Source organism: Miscanthus floridulus, chromosome 8, assembly GCF_019320115.1.
Source record: "Miscanthus floridulus cultivar M001 chromosome 8, ASM1932011v1, whole genome shotgun sequence".
NCBI classification, from domain to species: Eukaryota; Viridiplantae; Streptophyta; class Magnoliopsida; order Poales; family Poaceae; genus Miscanthus; species Miscanthus floridulus.
In genome coordinates this window covers 79,455,800-79,474,057 of record NC_089587.1, presented here as the reverse complement: position 1 = coordinate 79,474,057, position 18,258 = coordinate 79,455,800, and the positions used below count along the sequence as shown (strand labels likewise).

The window sequence follows — 18,258 nt, the reverse complement described above, 5'->3', positions numbered from 1 at the left end:
AAAGGCGCATAGAAAAAGAAATTGTCATCCCTGCGATCCCCGCCTGCTCTGAAGGAAACAAATCGATCACCTGAGGCCACATGCATAGAAGGAAACAATAATCATGCATGGAAGGAAACAATAATCATGCATGAAACAATAATCATACATAGAAGGAAACAATAATCATGCATGGAATAAAACATCATTGGTGCCAAATAAAAGATGTGCAGGTTATATATGATGAGACCGGTGAACCTTCTACAATTTCCTAAATGAATATTCCCACTATTAGTATATAGGTCCATTCTACTGCGTTTCTTCGTGCTCCCATTAGCATATAATATGAAAGTACTGTTGTGTTCATCACCACTTCCAGTTGACTACTCCCATTAGCATATACTTCCTCTACCCAAAAATATAAGTCGTTATGGGATGCGTGCAGGTCAAACTTTCTCAACTTTGACTAGATTTATAAAAAATACGTGCAACATTTATATCTCCAAATAAGTTTATTATAAAAATATATTTAATGTTCTATGTAATGATACTAATTATGCATTATAAATATTAATATTTTTTATACATAATTGGTCGAAGTTAAAAAAAAAGTTAACTTCTCGGGAAGCGAGAATGAATTTTATTTTGGGACAGAGGAAGTATATGAAAGCAGTGTTAAAAATATTTTAACAATTAAGTTCGTCTCTGTCTGATTGGTAAGCTTAGACATCATAATTGCATCAAAAATTTTGACTCTCATTGACACCCTTATGGATCAGTGCAAAGCATCCCAATCCTACAGCATACACAAATGGCAACCTTAAAGTTATGATATTTTTAAAGAGTGGACAATAAAGACCATCTTAGACGTTCTGGCATTAGAGTATATACACGCAGATACATAGGTATGGTGGTGCAAGTGAGCAGCCAGCAGGAGTCAAGAGTCAGGGGTGTTTGGATCCTAGGACTAAACTTTAGTTCCTGTCACATTGAATTTTTAGATATCAATTAGGAGGACTAAACATGAGCTAACTATAATACTAATTACATAAGTTGTGGCTAATTCGCTTGCCAGCGCCGTGTACAGGATGATATGGAGATGTGGTGAAACTTATTTGTGGATTTGTTGGCGCACGAAAGAAATGGATATCGAAAATTTCTTCCTGCCGATATAAAAATGATCTTAGCCGCATCACGAAAAGATCTACATAGTAGAGTTTGTGAGCCGCGCGCCACACTCTCTATGACTGTGTAAATTTCACGAACTTAGCTTTTTGGATTAAATGTCACTTTAACGTCGGTCATATACTTTTATAGTATTGTTATCTTATCGTGCGATCCGTATGTTTTTAGTACAAAAGTTTAGCTGTCCCTTAGCAACGCACGGACACAAACCTATTTGCATATATACTCGAACATATGTGTACATGATTATATGGAGATGCAACGGAACTTATTCATGGATTTATTGGCGCATGAAAGAAATTGATATCGTAGAATTCTTTTTGCTGATATAAAATATTTTCTTAGCCGTATCACGAAAAAATCTATACAGTAGAGTTTGTGAGTCTGCGACGTCGCACTCTCCGTGATTGTGTTAATTTCACGAACTTTGCTTTTTGAATTAAATGTCACTTTGACGTCGGTATTTAATTTAATAGTATTATTATCTTATCGTGCGATCCATGTGTTTTTAGTACAAAAGATTTAGTTGTCCCGTAGCAACGCACGAGCACGCTACCTAGTTTTCGTTAAACAAAAAAACACATCTCTCTTACTCTCTCCCCTATCCATGCATGGTTACATGCAGATCTAGATCTAGAAATATCTCCATTATGGACAATCCTGTATAATCCTATAAGAAGAAAGAATCTTTGGAAATAATTAGAGATTCATCTGAGCCTACTCCATACAAGTAAATTGAGCCCAAAAAAATGGCACAAACTAATACAAAATTGAAAATGAACAGCATACCTCTCTAGATGGAAACTATAATTAAGCAAAGAGATGTATGAGTAAACTTTTAAAAGACATTAGGGATGGTGTCTTAAAGCTAACTTCTTTAAAGGTTCTAAGGGCAAAACCTGTCCCTTCTAATTTTGTAATTTTTTTCACCTCCTAGTGAGCTCAAGAATGGAGTCATCCACCGAAGAGTATTTTTCACCGGAGGTTCACTAAGAAAACCATCCATATAAATTATTTTTAAATAAGATTCTCTTAATACCACCCGTAAAAAATCTCATATTTTTATGGGCGGTCGTCTTAACAGAACTGTACCTAAAAATGTGGTTTTCAAAAATGGTTCTTGGACGACCGCCCTTTACGGCCTGTTTGGGACACGAGTTTTTTTTTCTGTTCCTGTATTTTTTTCTATAAAATTAAACTGATTTATGTGAAATTCCTATCGAATTCGTATGAAATTCCTACGTTCCAAATAGGCCATAAAATAGATGTATCTCTATGATCGGCTTTTTTAACGGAGTCACCTCAGAAAATGAATTTTTAGAGATAAATCGTTAGCTACGTTACTCTTTGTCCTAAACTAGCAAACGTGCACGTACGTTGCAATGGAACCCTAACATAGGAATTAGACTCCGTATCATCGCTAGATGTGAGTCGTTCTAACTCGTATGAGCGCTGATCATGAGTCGGGGTCACGTATACGAGATATGTATGCTGCAACTCAATACATTTTGAAATTTGGCTTTATATTTATCATCGCTAGATGTGAGTATTTTTTATCTAACTCTCCACTATCCGGTAGGTAGGAGGAGGTTGATGAAAAATAGGTGAAGAGAAATTTTGGCTCTTTAATAATATTAAAAATATAGACAGAGACGATTTTCTAAGAGTACTATCTAAAAACAATTTGGTGGTGCAAGGCAAACGCCACAGCAGTCGGTGTGCCTACGGACCACGAGGCGGCCACGTGGTCCTGGACTCCTCACGCACGGTCGACGCCGGCGCGATCCTGGTCTGCATGGGGCGCCACCATCGCCGCCTCGTCGCCATCACGCGCGATGGATTTGATCGGCCGAGGCCCGAGGGGTGGAGGAGGGGGCGCGGCGTGGACGCCATGATCAGCTCCGGCGACGGATCCTCCGCCCGGTCGAGATCCAGACGGCTGCAGCATTCAATCTAGTTTGGTGCGGGCAGATCGTGCCATCATTTGCCCGGGCCCGTCTTCATCACTCCTCACTTCCTCAGCGGGAAGAGAGAAAGCCACTGCGTTGAGCTGCCAGCACAGTGACGCACCTCGCAGAGGCAGCAACGAGAGGTAAAGGCGCCTCGCCGCCGGTGGCGGTTGCTGCACTGCCATGCACGTGCCCCGCAGACACCCTTGGCCCCCCCACCACTAGCTCAAAATGATAACGAACGCGCTTACGGGAGGGCAAAACCGTCAATGCATGCCAGATGCCACACTCTGCCAGTGCCAGCCTCTACTAAACCTCTTTGAGAAGCTCCTCACTGAGCACTGTCGTCCACTGCCGCCAAAGGCCCAAAGCAACGCAAAGCACGCAATGGCATCGCCGGCCACCGCCGCGGCGCTTCTAGTCGCCCTAGCCGCCTTGCTGGCCCCGGCGGCCGCGTCCGCATGCTCGGCGTCGGACCGCGACGCGCTGCTGTCGATCCGCGCGGCGCTGTCGGAGGAGCGGCTGGGCGTGTTCTCGACGTGGACGGGAACGGACTGCTGCGCCGGCTGGTACGGCGTGGCGTGCGACCCGACCACGGGGCGCGTCGCGGACCTGTCCCTCCGCGGGGAGGCCGACGACGCGGTGATGGCGCCCGCGGGGCGGCCGGCGTCGGGGCTCATGTCCGGGTACGTCTCGGACGCCGTGTGCCGCCTGGACCGCCTCTCGTCGCTGGTGCTCGCGGACTGGAAGCAGATCTCGGGACCCATCCCGGCCTGCGTCGCCACGTCGCTCCCGTACCTCCGCATCATCGAGCTCCCCGGGAACCGCCTCACGGGCGCCATCCCGCCCGTCGGCGGGCTGTCGCGCCTCGCCGTGCTCAACCTCGCCGACAACCTGCTCTCCGGCGGCATCCCGCCGTCCCTCACGTCGCTCGCCGAGCTCAAGCACCTCGACCTCACCAACAACCGCCTCACGGGCCGCCTCCCGTCGGACTTCGGGCGGCTCCGGATGCTCAGCCGCGCGCTCCTGGGACGGAACCGGCTGTCGGGCCCCATGCCGGCGTCGGTGGCGTCGATGCCCCGTCTCGCCGACCTCGACCTCTCCGAGAACCAGCTGACGGGCGCGATCCCCGAGGGTCTGGGCCGCGGCGGCTCCGGGACCGCCGGGAATGGCGGCAACGTGCTGACGTCGCTGTACCTCGGCGGGAACCGGCTGTCGGGCGGCGTCCGGGCGAGCCTGCTGGCGAACAGCGGGCTCGGGATGCTGAACCTGAGCCGGAACGCGCTGGGCGGCGGCATCCCCGACGCGTTCACGCCGCGGTCCTACTTCATGCTGCTGGACCTGTCGCGGAACCGGTTCACCGGCGGCGTGCCGCGGTCGCTGGCCTCGGCCGCGTACGTGGGCCACCTGGACCTCAGCCACAACCGGCTGTGCGGCACCATCCCCGCCGGCGCGCCGTTCGACCACCTCGACGCCGCGTCGTTCGCCAGCAACAGCTGCCTCTGCGGCGGCCCGCTCGGCAAGTGCACGTGACGCTCATACGGTCCCTAGCTTTGTTACCGTGCTACCCCACGTACAGCTAGTAGTGTGTGAGGTACGTGGTGTACCGTATGTGCATGCACGACGCGTAACGAACTTTCTAGCACGTCCGTGCGCGGGCGCATGTATACGTACGTGATGCTTCGTTAATATAACCTGCAGGTTAATCGTATAGGTTTGGGTGGTAGTGGTATAGATGATGATAATTTCGCGTTGTGGTGGTGTGCGTGATGACGTGAGGAAAAGAAGAATGCTTCTTTCCTCGGATCCCTTCCTCTTTTTTTCCTTATCTTCTTTTCTTTTATTTTAAAAAGAGCTTGGGTTGTTTCAAAAAAAAAAAAACTTGTATGTGAAGCTGAGTGGATAATGCTGAGCTGAATTTGCATGCCTTTGAGTTGTAAGGGCACTCCCAATGCTAGAAACTACGTATAGTTTCTATACCTATTAATTTTTATAGACACTATGTATAGAAACCATGGTTCCAATGGATAGTTTCTACAGAACAACTTTTTATCCAATCACATACACTCTCTCTCCATTCTCTACCAATCACATCCCTTCGTGTCTTGGTTCTCGTGTAGACATGGTTTCTAACTTAGACCTAGTTTCTATGATTTTTGTTCTCTCTCTTCAATAACTACCTTGCCACATCAGCAAAATGCTTAGGTGGCAGTACAATTAATGCCTATAGAACTATAGTGATTTCTGCATTGGGAGTGCCCTAAATAGTGGATGGGACAACTGTCTGTCAGATCGTGCTATGCTTGGACATCAGCACATGCTAGCAACTTGCATTGGGAGATCAAATGGGGCCGGCGGCGGCAATGCATTCCACGTGTAAAAAATGTATGTTTCAAGTGTTTCAGATATATGTTGCAGGTGTTTCGTATGGATGTTGCAAAAGTAGATCGGGACATTGTATATATTGAAGTGTTTTAGAGGCATGTTGCTAGAGTTTGTTCAAGATGTTTCATCTGTTTCAGACGTATGTTGCAAGCGTTTTTATCTAGATATTGCATATGTTTCACACCTATGTTGCACGAGTTTACTCGAAATGTTTCTGTCTTATGTTGCAATAAGTGTTTTCATGTTGCAATTTGCAAGTGTTTTATCTAGACGTTGCATATGTTTTGTCGGTGTTTTAGAACCGGGGGTCCCTCAACCGACGAGTGAATTCGTGCTGCGTGCTCCTTATTCCGGATGGTGATGCAAAGAGACACAAGGTTTATACTGGTTCAGGCAGTGAATGCCCTACGTCCAGTCTGAGAGGGTGTTCTTGTATTCCTTGCACCGGGGTGCTCACGGCAGGGGGTTACAAGCTAAGCGAGAGAGGGAGTTCGTCCCAAGTCTCTGTGGAGAGAAATGTAGGTTACAGGGTGAGGCACATTGCCCGTGTGGGTTGTTCCTCTTTTTCTTTCCCCCCTAGAAATGGTACCGGCTACCTCCTTTTATAACCACAAGGAGGAAGCCAGAAGTACATGAGAAGGCTACTATTTGCTGACGTATTCTGCTCCCTGGAGCAGCGTGGCGTCGTGGGAGTTCCCGTCGGTGTCTAGTCGGTATGGTCTCCAAGGCCGGCGACATGCTGCGCTCCTATACATTTGTTGACTTGGTGAAGTGCCGAGGCCTGGTGGCTGCTGTAGTTGGTTGTGCCGAGACCCGCTGTGCTGAGGCCGAGACCCGCTGTGCTGAGGCCTGCTGTGCCGAGGCCTTTGCAGGTGGCAATGCGGGGTCTTGGCGGCCATCGTCGTAGTTGATTTAGGCGGAACAGTGCGGAACGTGCGTCTACAGGATACGGTACCCTGTATTGTCAGTAAGGGATGGTGAAAAGGCGATTTGACCGTTGTCCCGTCGCTCCTGTCGCGGCGCACTGCCGATCGTGGCTTACGTAGTGGGTGTAGCTGGGCACATTAATTGGATGCGATAGCCTGCTAGAGCGACTTCTGAGGTGGAGGCGACGAGGTTGCGGGACGAGCCCAGCCTCGGGCGAGGCGGAGCATGGCCAGTTCGCTGGTCCCGAGGTCACAGGAACCCAGTTCTGACTCCCCACGTCGTGTTCGTCCTTGGTGCAGGAGTTTAGGCAGCACAGTAGCCGGTAACCCCTGCACAGTCCCGTCGTGGATGGCAGGGCGCTGACGTGACCGACATCTGGTCTGCCACTTCGCTGTACTGTGCCGTCGTGTGGTTGTCGGAGTGGTTGAGCGCCTTGATTGGATGTGATGTCCAGCCGGAGTAGTCTAGTCAAAGCGGTGGTCGCGGGGCTGGTGGCGAGCCGGTCTCGCGCGAATCGGAGAATCGCAGACCTCAGCGAGGGGGCCTCGGGCGAATCGGAGAATCGGTACTTCTTCTGAGGCCTCGGCGAGGGGGCCTCGGGCGAAGGGGCCTCGGCGAGGGGGCCTCGGGCGAATCGGAGATTTTTGGCTGAGACCTCGTTTGTCTTTATTGGTTCTTGTTTTTAGGGTCTAAGCAGTTTTTTGGTTTTTGCTTGGGGTACCCCTTTTTCTGGTACCCGACAGTAGCCCCCGAGCCTTGGGGGGAGTGTGAGGCACTCCCCCTAAGGTTTCTGACGAGAATTGGCTCTTGATAGTTCCTGTCGGGATGGTGTTTCGTACTCAAGGTTTCGGTGGGTGCACGCGAGCGCACCCGCCGGGTGTAGCCCCCGAGGCCCTGGAGGAGTGATTTCACTTCTTCAGGGGCTTTTTTCTCTTTTGAGTGAGGGGTTTTCATTGTGTTTGCCAAGCCCGTGGGTGCGAGTTTGGATCACTGGGCCTCGACAATGCTGCGGGAAGAGCCCCTTAGCCTCTGCCTGGAGCGAGAGGGCCGTCAGGGGTTCCCCCGGCTTTTTGTACGACCCTCGCGCTTCCTTTTCGCTCGGAAGGAGGGGTGGAAGATGCCATGCTACCCTCGGTGGGCGCGAGCGATGGCATCTCCGGTGAGCTGTTATCGGGTGAGTCCGAGTGGGGGCCCGTACCCCGTTCACTGGGGGTCGGCTAGCGGTCCGGAGACGCGCTCCAAGAGTACCGGAGGGTTTCTCTAGTGGGTGCCGAGGCCGTTCGTTGGGCCTCGGTGGCTCAGTGCCTCCCTACGGTGGGATCCCATTCGGAGACCTCCCTGCCGATCTCGGACACGATTCAGGGCGTCCCAAGCATTCGCTTGCTTGGACCTCGGCCTCGTACAGGCTCGTCCATAGTCGTCCCTGACTCTGTTGCCCTAGGGCAGCTGTCGAAACCCCTGGGGGCCCGGCCTTCGAACCCCTGGACCGTGATGGGCTTGGGTCGCTGGTCTTTATCCTGGGTGCAGGAAGAGCCCCCGAGCCTCCGCACGGAGCGAGAGGGCGGTCAGGGGTCCTCCTGATTTTTTTGTCCGTCCCTCGCACGTCCTTTTCGCTCGGACGGGGGGTTGTTTGCCGAGCCCACTCGCGTGCGAGCCTGAGCCGCTGGGTCTCGGCAAAGTTGCAGGAGGAGCCCCCGAGTCTCTCGCACGGAGCGAGAGAGCGGTCAGAGGTCTCCCTGGCTTTTGGTTCGCCCCTCGCGCGTGAGGGTCTGTCTGCCGAGCCCCCCTCGGGTGCGAGCCTAGGTCGCGGGGTCTCGACGTCTTTTGCAGAAGATGCTCCCTAGCCTCTGCACGGAGCAAGAGGGCCGTCAGGAGTTCTTCTGGCTTTTTGAACGACCCTCGCGCTTCCTTTTTGCTCGGAAGGAGGGTTTGTTTTGCCGAGCCCCCTCATGTGCGAGCCCAAGTCGCTGGGCCTCCCGGTTTTGGATTATCTCTCCCAGAGGAAAAGACGACACCACAGTCACCGGGTGGGACTCGAAGTAGTGACGCAGCTTGCGTCGAGCCAAGACTGCGGTGTAAACCAGCTTCTGGATGTGGGGGTAACGCGTCTTAGTCTTGGAGAGCACTTCGCTGATGAAGTAGACAGGTCGTTGGACGGGTAGAGCATGTCCCTTCTCCTGCCTCTCGACTACTACGGCCACGCTGACCACTTGGGTCGTCGCGGTGACGTAGAGTAAGAGGTGCTCGCCCTCGGTGGGCAAAACCAGGACGGGGGGGAGGGGGTTGATGAGCAGTGCTTTGAGCTTGGCGAGGGCTTCCTCGGCCTCGGTGGTCCAAGAAAAGCGCTCGGACTTTCTCAAGAGGCGGTACAGGGGCAGGCCTTTTTTGCCGAGGCGCGAGATGAAGCGGTTTAGGGCCGCAAGGCATCCCATGACCCTCTGCACCCCTTTGAGGTCTCGGATCGGGCCCATGTTGGTCACGGCCGAGACCTTCTCTGGGTTGGCCTCGATTCCACGTTCCAAGACTATGAATCCCAAGAGCATGTCTCGGGGAACCCCGAAGACACACTTCTCGGGGTTGAGCTTGATGCCCTTCTCTCTGAGACATGTGAAGGCAACCTCCAAGTCGCCGACGAGATCACCGGCCTTCCTGGACTTGACTACGATGTCATCCACGTAGGCCTCGACGGTTCGCCCGATGTGTTCGCCAAAGACTTGGATCATGCACCGCTGGTAAGTAGCCCCTGCGTTTCTGAGGCCGAATGGCATGGTTATGTAGCAGTACATGCCGAATGGAGTGATGAAAGAAGTCGCGAGCTGGTCGGACTCTTTCATCTTAATTTGGTGGTAACCGGAATACGCATCAAGGAAGGAGAGGGTTTCGCATCCTGCAGTGGAGTCGACGATTTGGTCAATTCGTGGTAGTGGGAATGGGACCTTCGGGCACGCTTTATTTAGACCAGTGTAGTCCACGCACATCCTCCACTTGCCACTTTTCTTCCTGACTAATACAGGGTTAGCCAACCACTCTGGATGGAATACTTCCTTGATGACCCCGGCTGCCATAAGCTTCTGCACTTCTTCGCCGATGGCCCTGCGCTTCTCCTCGTCGAACCAGCGCAGGCGCTGCTTCGCCGGCCTGGAGCCCGCCCGGATATCTAAGGCATGCTCGGTGACCTCCCTTGGTATGCCCGGCATGTTCGAGGGACTCCACGCGAACATATCGACGTTCGCACGGAGAAAGTCGACGAGCACGGCCTCCTATTTGCTGTCGAGGGTGGCGCTGATCTTCAGTCCTCGACCGTTGGGGTCGGTGGGATCGATAGGGACGAGCTTGACGGCCTCCGTGGGCTCGAAGGTCCCGACGCACCGCTTGGCATCGGGAACCTCGCTACCAAGCTGGTCGAGATTGGCGATGAGGGTCTCGGCCTCCACGATGGCCTCGGCGTACTCGATGCACTCGATGTCGCAGTCGTATGCATGTTCGTACGTGGACTCGACGGTGATGATGCCATTGGGGCCTGGCATCTTGAGCTTGAGGTAGGTGTAGTTGGGGACCGCCATGAACTTGGCGTAGCACGGGCGCCCCAAGATGGCGTGGTAAGCCCCCTTAAACCCAACCACCTCGAAGGTGAGGACCTCCTTGCGGTAGTTGGAGGGAGTGCCAAAGCAGACGGGTAAGTCGATGCGCCCGAGGGGCCATGTGCGCTTTCCTGGCACGACGCCGTGGAAGGGTGCGGAACTGCCTCGGAGCCGTGACTGGTCGATCTCTAGGAGCTCCAGAGTGTTGACGTAGAGGATGTTGAGGCTACTGCCTCCGTCCATGAGCACTTTGGTAAGCCGGGTGTTGCCGATGATCGGGTCGACGACGAGCGAGTACTGCCCAGGGTTTGGAACATAATCGGGGTGGTCATCCCGATCAAAGGTGATTGCCTCCCGAGACCAATCGAGGTACCGGGGGGTGGCCACCTTGACCGAGAAGACCTCCCGGCGTTCCCTCTTTCGCTGGTGCATCGTGAGGCATGCCGAGGGTCTGCCAAAGATCATGAAGGCGTTGCGTACCTCGGGGAACCCATCATCTTTATCGCCGTTCCTCTCGCCGGCGCCCCTTTTCCTAGCATCATCATCATCGGGGAGCCCAAGCCTGGCGTAGTAACGCCGGAGCATGGTGCACTCCTCGAGGGCATGCTTCACCGGACCTTGATGGTAAGGACAGGGCTTCTTAAGCATGTCGTCAAATAGCCCGGGGCCCCAGGGGCCTCGGGGATCCCTACGATCTGCTGCGGCGACATGGCCGGCCTCGAGGACCTCCTGCTTCCCTGGGCGACCCTTCTTCTTTCTCTTGGGGACGCGGGTGGGCGAGGCCTCGGGGGCCTCATCCTTCTGCTTCCCCTTGGCGTCGTTGTTGGGGAAGATGGCCCCAACCACCTCTTCGCCCGAGGCGAAGTTGGTGGCGATGTCGAGGAGTGCGGCCGCTGTGGTGGGTACGTTCTGGCCCAACTCTCGGACCAGGTCTCGGCAGGAGGTGCCAGAGAGGAACGCTTGGACGATTTCTGAGTCACCGACGCGGGGCAACTCGGTGCATTTCTTGGAGAAGCGCCGGATGAAATCTCGAAGAGACTCGTCCGGCTTCTGGCGACAACCTTTGAGGTCCCAGGAGTTCCCGGGGCGCACGTAGGTGCCCTAGAAATTCCTGACGAAGACCCTCACCAAGTCATGCCAGTCGTGGATCTGTGCGGGGGGGAGGTGTTCGAGCCAGGCTCGCGCTGAGTCTGACAAGAACAAAGGGAGGTTGCGGATGATGAGCAGGTCATCGTCCACACCACCTAGCTAACAAGCCAGGCGATAATCGGCTAGCCATAGCTCGGGGTTCGTCTCGCCGCTATACTTTGTGAGGTTGGCAGGTTGCCGGAACCGAGCTGGGAAGTGAGCGTTGCGGATGGCTCTACTAAAGACCCGAGGGCCAGGTGGCTCGGGAGAAGGGTTGCGGTCCTCTCCGCTGTCGTAGCGGCCGCCTCGGTGAGGGCGGTAGCCTCGGGCGGCTCCGTCGTCGTGGCGCCGCCGCCTGCCAACTACTTCGTGATCGCCTTGTGCCTCGCGTTGGTCTCCAGGTCGATCGCGCATCGAGGGGGCCCTGTTGACCGTCGGCGCGTGAGCGGGCTCGGGACGGACCGAGGCATCCTGGCCCCGGCGAGGTTGCGCCGTGGGTTGCTCTGAAGTGCCTCCGCGCCGGCGGGAGGTAGAACTTTCGGCCTGCTGCACCGCAGCGGTCTCGAGGAGGTCCGGAGCTCTCCGCGGACCCATTGCCCCTCAGTGGTGGAGGGCTCGGGCATTGCTTGGACCAGCATCGCAGCCGCTGCGACATTCTGGCTAGCGCGATTGAAGATTGGGGGTGGCTCACCCCCCTCGTTGTCGTTGATGCGGTGATGGACGTCGCGGGCCCTCCGTTGGGCTCCTCCGCCCTCACCGCGCCCTTGCTGCTCCTGCTCGAGAGTGTCCCGAAGCTATTGCAGAAGGAGTCGGTCTTGTTCGACCTTGGCTTGAAGCTCACGGAGCTGCTCCAGGTCTAGGCGTCGATGCTCCCTGCGGACGGGATTCTCGTTCTGTGCTGCTGGGGCTTCGAGACGCGGAGGTGTGGCATCGCCCGTCCCTGCCCGGGGTGGGGAATGGTTGCCTGTCCTCTCGTCCTCTTCGCCCGCCCTTGGCATCTCGAGCCCGACGTGGAAGCACTCACGAGACGGATCGTAAGTCACTTCGTCGTCGGAGTCGGAGTAGCCGAAGTAGTAGTCGCTTGCAGTCATGAAGCGGCGCATGGCTTCGGGGTCACAAAGACTGGAGAAGTCTGCTCCGGCCCACGCCTCGTCTTCTTCCGAGGAGTCGGCGTGGGCGCGCGCCGATGTTGCGGGGGAGAAGTCGAGGGCGAAACATTGGTGGAGTCCTGGGGCTCTGCGTGCTTGGAAGCGTAGGCGGAAGCGAAGGCGGCGGCGGCGTTTATCAACCCGAAGGGGTACGGGGATGGTGCCATTACCGGGCGCCGCTCCGCCGGGGCTAGCCCCTCAGGAGGTGGCGGGACAGAGCTCGATGACGAGGCGTCGCCGTGCGTCGCCGGGATCTTTTCCTTGCCCAAGCTCAGGTTAGATAAGTCCCCGACCAGGGATTTTGTACCAACAGCTGGGCAAGGGATACCGGCGGGGCGCGGCGCGTTGCCCCGAGCTTGCGTGGTGTCGGGGCGGTCCCGCTCGCGTCGCACCTGGCGAGTGCCACGGGAGCCGCGGCCCGGACGCTGCCTGCGCCTGGGCTGCGGGTCTGTGGTAACGTTGTCGGGCAGTGGAGCTCGGGGTGTGAGGAGTACCATATCGCATCCACATCCTAGAGACATGAACTCTAGGCTCCCGAACCATACCACCGTGCCGAGACGCAACGGTCGTACGGGGTCTGCCATCCGGAACTTGCTGGGACGATGAAGCTAACACGCAGCGAGCCCCTACCTGGCGCGCCAACTATCGGTGTTTTGGAACCGGGGGTCCCTCAACCGACGAGTGAATTCGTGCTGCGTGCTCCTTATTCTGGATGGTGATGCAAAGAGACACAAGGTTTATACTGGTTCAGGCAGTGAATGCCCTACGTCCAGTCTGAGAGGGTGTTCTTGTATTCCTTGCACCGGGGTGCTCGCGGCAGGGGGTTACAAGCTAAGCGAGAGAGGGAGTTCGTCCCAAGTCTCTGCGGAGAGAAATGTAGGTTACAGGGTGAGGCACATTGCCCGTGTGGGTTGTTGCTCTTTTTCTTTCCCCCCTAGAAATGGTACCGGCTACCTCCTTTTATAACCACAAGGAGGAAGCCAGAAGTACATGAGAAGGCTACTATTTGCTGACGTATTCTGCTCCCTGGAGCAGCGTGGCGTCGTGGGAGTTCTCATCGGTGTCTAGTCGGTATGGTCTCCAAGGCCGGCGACATGCTGCGCTCCTGTACATTTGTTGACTTGGTGAAGTGCCGAGGCCTGGTGGCTGCTGTAGTCGGTTGTGCCGAGACCCGCTGTGCTGAGGCCTGCTGTGCCGAGGCCTTTGCAGGTGGCAATGCGGGGTCTTGGCGGCCATCGTCGTAGTTGATTTAGGCAGAATAGTGCGGAACGTGCATCTACAGGATACGGTACCCTGTATTGTCAGTAAGGGATGGTGAAAAGGCGATTTGACCGTTGTCCCGTCGCTCCTGTTGCGGCGCACTGCCGATTGTGGCTTACGTAGTGGTTGCAGCTGGGCGCATTAATTGGATGCGACAGCCTGCTAGAGCGACTTCTGAGGCGGAGGCGACGAGGTTGCGGGACGAGCCCAGCCTCGGGCGAGGCGGAGCATGGCCAGTTCGCTGGTCCCGAGGTCACAGGAACCCAGTTCTGACTCCCCACGTCGTGTTCGTCCTTGGTGCAGGAGTTTAGGCAGCACAGTAGCCGGTAACCCCTGCACAGTCCCGTCGTGGATGGCAGGGCGCTGACGTGACCGACGTCTGGTCTGCCACTTCGCTGTACTATGCCGTCGTGTGGTTGTCGGAGTGGTTGAGCGCCTTGATTGGATGTGATGTCCAGCCGGAGTAGTCTAGTCAAAGCGGTGGTCGCGGGGCTGGTGGCGAGCCGGTCTCGCGCGAATCGGAGAATCGCAGACCTCGGCGAGGGGGCCTCGGGCGAATCGGAGAATCGGTACTTCTTCTGAGGCCTCGGCGAGGGGGCCTCGGGCGAAGGGGCCTCGGCGAGGGGGCCTCGGGCGAATCGAAGATTTTTGGCTGAGACATCGTTTGTCTTTATTGGTTCTTGTTTTTAGGGTCTAAGCAGTTTTTTGGTTTTTGCTTGGGTTACCCCTTTTTTTTGGTATCCGACATGTTTCACACACATGTTGCAATTGTGTGTTCTAAATGTTTCATCTGCTTCAGTAGTATGTTGCATCTAAGTGTTTTGTGTTTTAGATGTAGAGTCCTAGGGGGCACAACCTAGGCGCCAGGGGATGGGTGCGGCGAGCCGTGGGCTAGTGGTCAGGGCTATCAGCACACCTAGGATCTTGCGGACGGCCGTGCTTGTCCTCATGCTGGCTCTCGGGTGCCGCCCGCCTAGAGATAGAGGAGGGAGTTAAGGGGAAGGAGCAGCGAACGCGCAGGTGTCCGGACTCACGGCCGTAGAGAGAGAGGAGGGGACCAAGGGAAAGAGTGGTAGGCGCGACCTGTTCCGCAAGCGCGCGTGACGAAGATGACGTGGGCGCCCAGATACACGCTTTTGTGTGGATGTCCGGGAGCTAGTATCTAGTGCCGGGTTCTGTATATCCGAATCGAACTCAGGTATAAAAGTGTAACTCGTCCAAACGAGTTAGAAGTCGGATACGGACCAAAATATTTATACCATTTGCACTAAGGGATTTTTATCGTAAAATAACCTTATGAATACTACTAGTCATGCATAATTTGCGTGCCGGCTTAATTTACGGGGGTATAAAAGAGTTTGTCGTGTCCGTGCGTCATTACACGTTCATCTCCAATTATCAGGCCCTTTTTCGGGGCCGGGCCACAGCCATAGGCAGTCTTTCCCCCGCCTCGTTGCCCTGCCCTTGTCCGCTCGCCATTAAGCACATGCTCAGCTCATTAATTGCAAAAATGCAGCCATCCTACTCCACCAACACTGACGAGGACATCATTTCTTCGAATACATCCGCTGATCCTCTGAACCCCCCCCCCCCCCCCCCCCCCCCCACCCCCCACAATGACTAGAGCTCAAATAAGCCAACTAAATTTAGAGATAAACTCATTCTTAAACGATCATTTTTATACTTTTAAGAATAGACTACTACCTAATGATATTATATTTCTTAGGAACATTGGAGAGGATCATGAGGAACTTGGAGGAAGAGATGAGGCAAAGATGACCAGCAAGGACGTCCAACACAAGCTGAAGACCCGGTCCAACATGACTTTGAATCTGCCTCGGCCTCTAGTACCAGTCTGCCATAAACTGGTCACCCAGGATACATCTGGACTCCGTTTTCGACAATCCACATGTGGATGGAAAGATAATTTAATACAAAACCAATGAAAGTGGTCCCACGTCAAAATCCCTTCAGAATCAACGGAAATCGTCGAAACAAGTTGACGTCTGCGTCACCGTATTTGGTCCAATGGACCGTGTATCGTCTTTGAGCCCGTTAAGGGGGTGCGTCCAGAGTAGACGACGACCCTAAGACATTTATAATCATTCGTCGCCGCCGTCGTTAGGTTTTGGGTTTTGCTTAGATCATTCTATTCATTGACAGTTGTCATTCATCGGTTTGTGAGACCCCACTTTGAGAACTTAATCATACATCTGCAGTTGTCCCATACTTTGAGCTGCGTGCTTTCGAGTTCTTGCTTGTGTTCTTCGTTTCGCAGGCAGGGATTAACCTTCCTGGCGAGGTCAACCGGATTGGTGACACGGTTGATAACCAGAGGAATTGTGGTTCTAAGATTGCAGGGTTCAGGTCTTTTGATCTGAAGCCGAATCGATGTGTCGTGCTCCGCCTAAAACGATAGTTATCATCAACGGAAGATCAGGAATCACATCCCATCAAACACACTCCAATTCCAGGCAGGTCTCAACGACCAACAGCACGGTCATCAGACTGAATACGGTGTAGCACCGTGGGTACATGCATTTGCTTTCTTCCGCTTTCTTGCGGTTCAGGACAGTTCTTTTCTTTGTAACATCATTTACTCTCTTCAGTGGTAGAGCCAAGACATACTTGCTATGGACCACCGTTGCCGGAGTTATTACACACACTATACTCCCTCTATTTCAAGTATAAGATGGGGTTTAGCTTGGCATGGTCTTTAACGGTTTATACTTTGACTGCTGATTTCGTGAGTATAATTACACTGCGTGTTACTGCAGACAAAACCACAAAAATACTTTAAAATGCGAATCACCAATGAGTATATCTGAATATTTGTAGATAAATAGTTGACCAAAGGTTACAAATTTTAGACATCATAACTCCTGCGCAGCTATATACTATAGCATTAAATTAGTTTGTTAAATCAATCATGGAATATATCCTGATATGCATTTATTTTAAGGAAATGTTACTAATATATATTTTTTACAAATTTTACCGTAGTTATAAAATTTCAATTTTTGTAGAAAATTAAAACAACAAACATTTTTAAACGAGTGACCATGTTTCTTTTTTCTTCTGAACTCTACTGAAATGCTGAAATCGGTAGCCCATTTCATATCGGCCCAGCCCAATTCGTTCCTAAAGCTCACGTCTTCAAGCTCCCAGTGCAGCCCAGTCCAGTCCAGCTCCAGCCTTTCTCCTCCCCCGTCTCCGTCTCCCACTACCACAGCACAGCTTCTCCATTCCCCAATCTCGCAGGCGACGCGCTCCACCGGCGGCATCGATGCGGGCGATCTCGACGGCCGCGGCGGCGGCGGGAGGCATGCTACGCGCGCGGCTCCGCTCCGCATCCCGCGTGCGCGGTGGCGGCGAGGGCGCGGGGCGGTGGACGACGCCGGGCCACGAGGAGCGGCCCAAGGGGTACCTCTTCAACCGCCCGCCGCCGCCGCCGGGGGAGTCGCGGAAGTGGGAGGACTGGGAGCTGCCCTGCTACATCACCTCCTTCCTCACCGTCGTCATCCTCGGCGTCGGCCTCAACGCCAAGCCCGACCTCACAATCGAGACCTGGGCGCACGAGAAGGCGCTCGAGCGCCTTCAGCAGCAGGAGCTCGCCGCCGCCGCCGCTGTCCCCGGCGGCGGTGACGCCGATGCCGAGTGATCCGCTGGTCAGATCACGCTGAACTCTAGATTTTTCTGATTTCATGTTTGTGTCGGTTCAATAAGGCAGTCTGTACTGAGATGTTTGTCATGAGATTCCAGAAATTGATGGACATCAGATTGAACACTGTATCCTTGTTGCTGTTTCACTGGATAACTTACACTGTATAATCTTTGTTAATTGTTGCATGATGGCGAACATGCTATACACTATGGATGGTTTGCACCTGTGTTGCTTATTGCACTGAAATTGTTCATGGCTATACTTAGGTGTATCATGCACCCCCTAGTATTTGGTCCAAATTCTTTCCTCCTTTCCTTAACAGAATGAATTGTTAGTAGGTAAAATGAGATGTTTTGGGATTGGTTCTTCCTAACGAGACATGGCAAAGTTATTTTGTTACTGAGGTGCAATGCTAACAACTTAGCAAGGTACCATAGTTTATGTACTACGTTGCAAAAATGAAAAAAGTTCTGCCATTGGCAGTTAAAATGCAGATCTGAAATGCAATTCTACAGTACTACATGTGATTAGAATGAATATAATCTATTGCTGTGCTTGAACCATGTTTGTATGGATGTAATCCTCCAAACTCAGGAGTTTCTACAATGGATGATCAAATTTAGACGATCATATGAAGTTTGAACTATCTTCTGTTGAATATGGCCTTAGCTCTGGATGTAGTTGGAAGTTTGGATTGCGCTAGGGTGTGTCGATGATGAATGCTAAACTTCAGTATGGGTCTTTAACTCACTATAGGGCATTACTTCCTCGTGTTTTTCTGAAATTGGATATGCTCAAAATTTGTGAAAAGGACATGTGTTAAACTATGGGAACGATGCCCTAATTTAGGACTCAATGTTGTGATATTATCAAGGATTTATAATCATGCTATTTTAGAATGAAGATTTTGAGTGCTAGATATAAACATGTCTCACTGGAAAGTGGCTTCAGGTGGCCAAGGTAAATGTGGCTCTCCAATTAGAACAAGAATGGTTGAGGATCTTAAAATAAGCTATGCAACTAAGAAAGGGCAAGGGCTTGCCAGTTTACAG

At 53.2% G+C, this 18,258-nt stretch overlaps 2 protein-coding genes across 2 annotated transcripts; both read left to right on the top strand.

Moving 5' to 3' along the window:
* The first annotated feature begins 3,455 nt into the window (after window positions 1–3,455).
* LOC136472709 (DNA damage-repair/toleration protein DRT100-like) lies at window positions 3,456–5,367 on the top strand. Its single transcript, XM_066470412.1, has one exon. The coding sequence runs from the start codon at window positions 3,501–3,503 to the stop codon at window positions 4,644–4,646; it is 1,146 nt and encodes a 381-aa protein (XP_066326509.1). The 5' UTR covers window positions 3,456–3,500; the 3' UTR covers window positions 4,647–5,367.
* Window positions 5,368–16,732: 11,365 nt separating this feature from the next.
* LOC136472708 (uncharacterized) lies at window positions 16,733–17,430 on the top strand. The gene has a single exon (XM_066470411.1). It carries the CDS (start codon window positions 16,829–16,831, stop codon window positions 17,201–17,203), a length of 375 nt encoding a protein of 124 aa, XP_066326508.1. The 5' UTR covers window positions 16,733–16,828; the 3' UTR covers window positions 17,204–17,430.
* The last annotated feature ends 828 nt before the right edge of the window (window positions 17,431–18,258 follow it).

What these genes read in the sequence shown, in the direction of transcription:
- LOC136472709 (XM_066470412.1), top strand. Translation starts at nt 3,501, where the DNA reads ATGGCATCGCCGGCCACCGCCGCGGCGCTTCTAGTCGCCCTAGCCGCC.
- LOC136472708 (XM_066470411.1), top strand. Translation starts at nt 16,829, where the DNA reads ATGCGGGCGATCTCGACGGCCGCGGCGGCGGCGGGAGGCATGCTACGC.